This window comes from Perca flavescens, chromosome 13, assembly GCF_004354835.1.
Source record: "Perca flavescens isolate YP-PL-M2 chromosome 13, PFLA_1.0, whole genome shotgun sequence".
Classification (NCBI taxonomy): Eukaryota; Metazoa; Chordata; class Actinopteri; order Perciformes; family Percidae; genus Perca; species Perca flavescens.
In genome coordinates, this window is record NC_041343.1 from 5,325,443 (window position 1) to 5,334,463 (window position 9,021).

The window sequence follows — 9,021 nt, forward strand, 5'->3', positions numbered from 1 at the left end:
TTTATAAAGTTAGATTTGACGTCCGAATGCTCTTTACTCAAACTAAATTACTATGGTTAATTATTAATGATTCATGAATTAAAGACATGCAGTGTATCTGTATATATTCCTTGTAGCCATCCCAGGAGAGAGAGAGAGAGAGAGAGAGAGAGAGAGAGAGAGAGAGAGAGAGAGAGAGAGAGAGAGAGAAAAGTAACTAAATTACTATGGTTAATTATTAATGATTCATGAATTAAAGACATGCAGTGTTTTCGCAGTATCTGTATAGATTCCCTGTAGCCTATGTAAACATCCCAGGAGAGAGAGAGAGAGAGAGAGAAAAAAGAAAGCTAATGCTCAGCAATGTGTGCACGCCCCCGTGCTTGATAAGCGGTTGAAGACACACGAGAGACCAGTCCGACCAGTCCGACCAGTCCAGATCAAACATGGCAGCCGATCTGACAGCGGCGACACTGGAGGAAAGTGAGGAAGTTTATTCATCAGATTTTGGGTTGCTTCAGGATCACGTTGGGACTATCCCGAAGAGACATGCCCGGGTTACCGTCAAGTACAACCGGAAGGAGCTGCAGAGGCGGCTGGACGTGGAGAAGTGGATCGACGAGTGCCTGGACCGGCTGTACTCGGGTCAGGTGGGTGGGTGAGCAGCAAACAGCTGCTTATTACATACTGTGTTATATAATTAGACAATAGCCTATTCAAAGATTAAAAAAAAAAAAAGATGTCCACTTTTAACCTACAGTTAAATATGGAAAATGAGGCAGGCATTGGAACAAGAATGTGATATGGAGGTACCTTGAGATGGTCCAGTCCTGAGACTCATTGGTGGGGGGTTGGTTACTGGAATTATTGGGTCTTTGTAAATCATAGAGTGTGGTCTAGACCTACTCTATCTGTAAAGTGTATTGAGATAAATAAAATTTAATTGAATTGAATTGAGTGGAGAGGAAGGGGGGGGGGGGACGAGACTGGTTCTCCATACAAGGCCAGCATCCTGTAGATGTGAGGTCCACGGCTGTCCTCTGCTCACAGATCGGTATCTTTCTCGGGGCTTGCCTTACATGGGCAGGGTTGAACCGAGAGAAGGATAATTGATGTGAAATGGAAGAGGGGGGCAGTTCCAGAGGAGGGAAGGCGTTGTTGTTGATCCCAGGAGGAGGTAAACACTGCACATCTGGCCGCTGAGGCAGCTGACAGGAGCTTGGGGTGTCTCTTGAGCACACCATGGAGAGACGAGTGCATTTTTGGACATTAAATGCAGGATTGTGTTGTGAAAGCCAAGTATGTTGATTGTAAGAAAATAGCAATCAGATCATGTCAATGATAATGCAGCTCTGTGAAGGGCCCAGCTTTCACACAGAGTTTTGCCCCAAGCCACAGGCATATTCACATGAACCTTGCATCCAAAATATTGCTTTTATGTCACATTAGGAGCAAATCCTCCTTTTGAAAATTCTGTATATAGTTTAAATGATTTTAATTTGTTTTGTTGTTGTAAAATGTCCCATGAGGATAACAAAACCACTCAAGACAAGTAATTTTATTGAAGCAAGTCATGTCCCACGCACAAAAACAGAGAAACCCTTCTTATTGTATCAGTTTTTCCGGTGAGAAGGACCTGCCTGTATGAGTTTTAGTGTGTGCAGATGAAGAGCTGGAGTCCTGTACGTGGCAAGGGGATTACACAATCAGTGCAGTGGTATGGATGGGCGGATGAGACTGTCTCTTTCGCCCAGATCAGCTGGTACAATGGCTGTTTGTTCAAACAGAACAAGCCACTGTTACAGTACTACTTGAACATTGTTACTATTCAGTCCCCAGAGCCTAAACATACAAGTGATGGACGGGCAAAGTGTGCCGGCTTTGCATTCCGAAGTCTTCAGTTGCATGTTAAACATAGTTCACATATGTACACACACGCTTCTCAGCCAGCGACTCTGCGTCTGTGTAGAGAGGCCTGCAGGACCCCCCCCCCCACACACACACACACACACACACACACACACACACACACACACTCACTGTAGAGACACATCAACAGGCCGACGAGCTGCAGGTTTGATAAGCCCACATTCGTACCATTCATGGCCCCCGTCTTCACACAGATCTTAAACAGATCACTGTGTGAAGTCCCCTCCTGCTTCTAGCACTCCACCATCATCCTGGTCTCCAAATAAATCCACCATCACAGGATTGAATGACTGCCACACCCTGCCATCTGTGGTCAGGAAATCCTTCGAGAGGTTGGTGTTGAGCCATCTGAAGGACATCACAGGTCCCCAATTTACATCTGGACAATCACTTCAGTGGATGATGCAGTAAACATGGGACTGCACTACATCCTGTAACACTCTGACTCCCCAGGAGCATACGCAAGGATCCCGCTTGTGGATTTCAGCTCAGCGTTCTTCTTCCTCAGCTCCAAACTCACCCCACCTTGTCTGATGACAAACTTCCTGACAAACAGGAGGCAGCAGGTGAGGCTGGCAAAAAATCTTACCCAGCACCATCTCACCCAGACCATCAGTACTGGCACCCCACAGGGATTTATACTTTCCCCACTGATCTTCTTCTTCTACAATAACGACACCGAGACACGGCTGGTAAACTCCTGGAATAAAAGGCACAACAGTCATCGGCCTCATCTGAGAGGGTGACGAGTCTGCATACAGATGTGAGGTTGAACAGCTGGTCCTCAGGTGCGGTCAGAACAACCTGGAGCTGAACGTTCTCACAACTGTGGAGCTCAATGGTGTTTTAAGCCCCCAACGTCTCCTTCCAGTCAGTGCTGCAACCGTTGACTTCAGGGCACCTAACCCTAACCTTAACCATAACCATAACCATTGCCTAATCCTAGTGCCTTCCAGGAGACATTGGGGGCTTAAAACACTGATAAACGGAGATGACAGTGGACTTCATAAGGAAACCCCCATCACTGGTCTCCATCACCATGCTCAACAACACAGTCATTCTGGTTTTTGGATGTCCAACATTCAGGTAAGGTTTTTAAACTGCATGTAAATGCACTGTTTGGTTTGAATTGGCCACCAAACAGGACAGGAACAGTCAGACTGCATCAGACAGTCAGGAGTGCAGAGAAAATCATTGGTGCCAACATGCCCTCCATCCAGGACTTATGCTCCTCCAGAGTCAGGAAACCGACAAGACGCATTACTACAGACCCATCACACCCTGGACACAACCGGTTTCTGCTTCTCCTCTCGTAGTCGCTACAGAACTTCACACCAGTCCACAGTGTCAGGATCAATCCCTGTTTAATTCTGCCGGGCATCCACCTTTCATTAAATTATATATTTTATAGTTTTTAACACAGCATTTAAACATGTAAATATACTGTCATATCCATCTACCTCAGCAACCTATTCTATTAATATGTATTTATTTATTCCAGCACCATTTGCACTTTTGCATCCCCCTATTGTCTTACTGTACAATCCTCATAGAGCTGTTCCTTTACTTACTTGTGTGTATGTACGAAGTGTATGGTGACTCATTAAGTGTGTGTGTGTGTGTGTGTGTGTGTGTGTGTGTGTTTACATCAGGAAGGTGATATGCCAGAGGAGGTGAACATTGATGACTTGCTTGACCTGCCTAATGATGAGGAGAGAGTCAAAAAGTTACAGGTAACATGAGCAGCATGTATATCATACTGTATAAGAGGGTTATGGAGAGGATTTTCTAAATGATACAGCAACAGCACTGTTAATCGTTTCATTTCACCTCACAATGAGAGAGTTTCTGCACAAGACGCACAGATTTTGTTGAGAGAGTCACTCAAATAGGCATGTTTGCAAGAGTTAATATCGTTGTACAGTACTTATTACTGAATGAGATTTTTTTAAGTGAAACATTCCAGTGTTTATGGTTGAATATCAAAAATATAAATATATTTACGTGGCTGGTTTGTAACAAAGTAATGTCGCTTTTCTTAACAGGAGCTTCTTCAAAAGTGCAGTAGCAGCACAGAGGTATGTTTGAACTTGGAAGTTGATGAGTCATGATGATGCACACATTACATATACATACATACATACACGCATACACACACACTGGCCACATGCACCTAAACTGAAGGTGCAGTTTCGGACGCCTCATCCTATGGTCACTCCACATGCCTCAACAATGGCTTTCTGTGCCCTCTTGCCTTTTTCTTTTCATTTTAAGCCTGAAACAATGAGTCTTTCTGGACTAGAGCGTTGGTCTCCGCCTCGCTGTGGCCTGATCAAAGATGCAAACACAGGCAAAAGAGCAGGGAGGGTCAGTGGAGCTGCTGCTTTTTCTTTTCTAGTTTATTGGAGTCTGATGTGGAGCATCATTAAAAGACAGGTTTGTGTATTTTGAAAACAACACAGAAACAGTTTCTGCGTGCTGTAATCATTCCTCCTGTTTAAACTAAGATCCCTTTCTAAAAGTTTCCGTGCTGAGCTGATGTGGACGGACCGTAACACAAAATATGAATTTCACACTAAAACCAGTGTAACATTCGAAGGTTGATTTGCCTATCTCAAACTGCTGAAGCCTTATTTTTCTCTTTCACTGGAAAGTGGCATCTCCTAATAGCTAGTCTGAAAAGGAGGAATAACAGGAAGCAAACGGTTTCTCATAAACAAACAGCTGCTTTCAACTAAGTAGGTTTCCAGGAAATATGCCACATCATGTGAACCACGTTTGTACATAAATGCATGAACAGACTCAAACAAAACAGAGGCCAGCAGGGGCAACTTCCATTGCTTGTGTGAGATTTTGACAAAGCACAGTTCCCCTTCCCTGAGATCTTTATTAATTGTAAAGAGTAGAATCAACTACTGCTGATGTCTGATGATTATAGAAAGAATAAACAGGTTTTGTTTGTCAGTATTTATTAAGTTGGGACCTATTTTGACAGTGTTGAAACACATTTACGCCACAACACAAAAAAGCAGCAACCCTCCCCACTCAGTGGCCTTCCGCTCATCTGTTCTCCAAGGCCTTTTTCCATCTATGGACATACTGTATGAACACTCAACAAAAAAGGGTGGGAAATGACCAAACACTACATTTATTTGCCACTATTTCACTCCCGATTGCTGCTTGTTTAGTGTTCTGATAAGGGCCGTTGTTTTAGTCATTTAATATTGGTCTTGGAAAAAAATGGTAGAATGCTTATCCAGCTAATAAGGCCTGTACTGCAATAGTGATTTCATTAATGCTGTCTTTCCGTCAGTGGCCAGTAATTGAGATGTTTAAATATATAAAGTATCTCGCTGTTGCACCGCAACTGGGATCCTTTGCCTTAAAATGACCACATCCCTCCTCTGCAACAGTAAGCTTTTTTTACCAAAGCTCTTCATTTCTTTCTTAAAATGTCCTCTTTGTGCTTAGTGGCCTATCTATTGTCCATATTATTTGAAAATGATGATGATCTTTTGAAACATGCTCCCATCTTACACACACCTCCTATTGTTTAGGCTATCTTCAAAAATGTTTATAAATGTTCCAGTTATATATTTCAGTTTACATTAAGGTAATGTAAACCGTCTTAGTTGAAATCAACAATGTTTCAATTGAAGCTAGTGCTGAAGAGAGGAATTTGCAGATGTGTTTAGCTGTGATAATGTAGCAGAGGACCAAGCACAGATGTATCTAGTGCTGCTGCCTGCCTGTCTGTGTGTGGCTTTTAGCGTTGGTCTTTTGATTAGATTTGCTGACAATAAATATAGAATAGAATATTGCCAGATTTAATGTGTACATGCTTGATGTCAAATTCAACACGAATATTAGATAAGCTAATGGAAATGATAAATCACATTAAAATATTTAGATGGGTGACAAGGAAATACTTACTAACCATTGGTGATTTTAGACCCTTTTTGGGGGGACTCAAGCCCATAAACTTCATCTCAGCCCCTCTAAAAATTATAATAATAAAAAAAAGTGCTTCAAGCAAAGTGCTTGAAACAGGTTTAATATCCTGTGTGTCTGACACCGATGCTATGCTACCCCTAACCCAGTTAAGGAAAGGGTTAACAGGAACGTAGTGTTGGCCAATCAGAATGATGCCTTTGGCTGAGTCTCTATCTGATCTGTCAGAGGGAGATCAGGAGACGGTTGTGAAGTTTAACGTTGGTGGTCTCAGAGAAGAGGTTGGTCATTTCATGGCGCAGATTAGAACCCAAATTGAAACGTAAGCAACTCAAATTGCTGAACATTAGAACATTGAGTCAAACTGGTCGTTATCACTGTGACTTATAAAGTGTCAGGTTTCGTTCCATCATAGTGTCAAAAAACGTTAGCTGACGTTCTTATAATTATGAGATTATGAGATTATGATCCTAGAACTGCCTGATCCTAGAATCGCCCCTGTTACTAACACTGTCAAATAACAGATTGTGGTTGTACTGACACATGTAAAAGACCTGTTGTAACACTTACTGAACTCTATTTAAGCTGTGCTCCCCCCTCCCCCCTCCCCCCTTTAGAGCTTCATCAGAGAGCTGCTGGTGAAGCTGGAGGGCGTTCACAAGCAGGACGAGCTGCAGAGCGAAGGCATCGAGCATCCGGTGATCGTCCACAGCCACTACCGCCATGAGCCCTACCACTTTAACAACCCCCGGCAACAGCAGCCCTCCCACCACACCCGAGGCCAGAACCAGAACCTCTGACGACCCCCCCTCAGTCCCCCCTCAACCAAGACACGCAGCATACACTGTCAGTTCTATTGGACTATGGAAGAAAAAAAATCCACCTTAAAACATACTAATTAAAACCCTATATCTTGTGTTGCCTGGTAACATCACAGTGAAGGAAGTCACTGGTCCTGGCCAAGGTACAGTCGGGCACATAGTCGGCCATAAAAACACAACCACAACTATTTTTTATATTTTCCAAAATGTCAAACTATTCCTTTAACCACTTATTAAAGCAACAGCTATTTGTGACATATCTCGTGGGCGGATAATTGGCCAAGGATAGGAAGACATGGAATAGGAATACATTTACAATCTAGGAGCACTATCGCGATGCCATTTAGCACACATAGTCAGTGATCATACAGGAAGAAATACATTGTAGAAATAATCATACTTCCACTCACAGTATTCCCAAAAGAACTTTTATTTGCAGCACCAAAACCTGTGACTCTCATTTTTACTAGACTGGAAAAAGCTGTCTACTGTTTTTATTATTATGACTGTCTCCATGTACACATAGTTGGATGCAACAGTTTCAAATGTCTGATGAAAGTCACTGAAGGAAAGCAGGATCACCAAAAAAATTAAATATATACCTCTCTTCATTTTAAAATGACATCAGCCACTGATCCTTGATCATTCACGTTGCAAGCATCCCAGTCTGTGCTGTGACACAGTTACATTATGCTCCGTCTTCCACTCAACACAGTCAGCTGCACCACGTTTTAGATAACACTGCCAGATTACATGCGTATGACTTATTTAACATCTGTTAGATTATAAAAGTTATTTATGATTACAGGATGTGGAGATAGATCCAGCATACCAGTATGGTGTAACAATGGGAATGATCCTGTTGCATTGCTTACACACTGTAGCTTTTTTAATTGTTTTATGCCTTCTGTTTTTCAGATGTATTGTTACTACATTTTCAGTTTGGTCGGTATTCTTTCACTAAATTTTGATTCTGCAAAAGAGAGCTAGTCCTCTGCAGGAATTGCTAATAAAAATTATTGCTTTCACTGTTGCTGTATGTTTAATGTGTTCATGTTCATGTGTTCTTCAGATCAGGAGCCACTGGCAATATGTGGGTTACGTGATCAGTTTGAAAAGGACATTGAAACACCAGTTTATTAGGTACACATACGTGTTAGGTATGACAGAGCTCTTCAACTGGGGGTTTCTCTGAGTGATTGCAGTTATTGTGCAAAGGGTGTCTTACCATGATTACAACAATTTAGCAAATATAACCTATTTGTGAGAACAAACATGAATGAGTAAGGTAGTCATTAAGGTAGTCATCCAGATACAATGAATCCTAAGGATGTTGTATGTTTTAACATTAAAACATGATTTATAAAATCATGCCAACAATTATTTCAATAGCCTATTTCAATAGGTGTGTATAAAGGTTTTAGGCCAATCACACGTTATTATAGGCCCAGTTTAATATGCAACTACATTTTATACAATATGTACTAGGGGGTCCCGCTCCATCTCTTTCAGCTAAGGGGTCTTTGGCTTAAAGCTATATTGCGTAGTTTCTGTCGCCCCCATGAGGTATTCTAAGTAATGACAACATTGCCGGTGCGCCCCCTTACCCCCCCTCCTCCACACAGTTGCTAGTAGTGCTGAGAGACCACTGCAGTGCAACTTAAGAAAACACTCGCAAATAGATCACAACCACCTCTGTGTATTTATATCCTTACATATTTTTTATGTGCAATAAAGTCATTTATTTTCAGTCAGTTGATTTCTCTTTTGGTACATATGTTTGAAGTCATTAGGTACAATAATCAAATCATAGGAAAACTATAATGGTATTTTTGTTTGTCAGAATGTAAATTATTCAAGAAAAGGCCATACTCAATGTCATCTTATACTTCTTGCATGCAAAATAACCTATACACAAATGTGATATCAGAAGATGTCTCTTAACATTAACGACCATGGATTAGAAGAGAGGTGACTTGTGTCAAATGTACGCTATCAAATGTGCTGAACCACAAAACAATTCGCTGGTATTTAACAAGGCATGTGGCAAATCTGCAAAATCAGGAGTAGTCAGTTGACAAAAACATTCCCAATGGTTCATATTTATTGCATTCATTAAATATAATTATTTTGCAGTTCTTTAAACTGTATTCTTAAAAATATGCAATGACTATCTTGCATCAGTTGTAACAATAGAAGACCCTATACAGGAAAGAAGTTGAACCTATAACTAAGTAAGAGTGATTCAGTGATCCATATATAGTGCTAATGAAAAATGGGTCTGTCTACATCAGAAAAGCTGAACTGTATTTTGATGGTAGTATCATCTTAAGTCTTTTGA

The 9,021-nt window shown here is 41.5% G+C and overlaps 1 protein-coding gene across 1 annotated transcript; it reads left to right on the forward strand.

Moving 5' to 3' along the window:
* The first annotated feature begins 363 nt into the window (after positions 1 to 363).
* ppp1r14aa (protein phosphatase 1, regulatory (inhibitor) subunit 14Aa) lies at positions 364 to 6,663 on the forward strand. Its single transcript, XM_028596515.1, has 4 exons — positions 364 to 629; positions 3,561 to 3,641; positions 3,954 to 3,986; positions 6,477 to 6,663. The coding sequence occupies exons 1-4, from the start codon at positions 426 to 428 to the stop codon at positions 6,657 to 6,659; spliced, it is 501 nt and encodes a 166-aa protein (XP_028452316.1). The 5' UTR covers positions 364 to 425; the 3' UTR covers positions 6,660 to 6,663.
* The last annotated feature ends 2,358 nt before the right edge of the window (positions 6,664 to 9,021 follow it).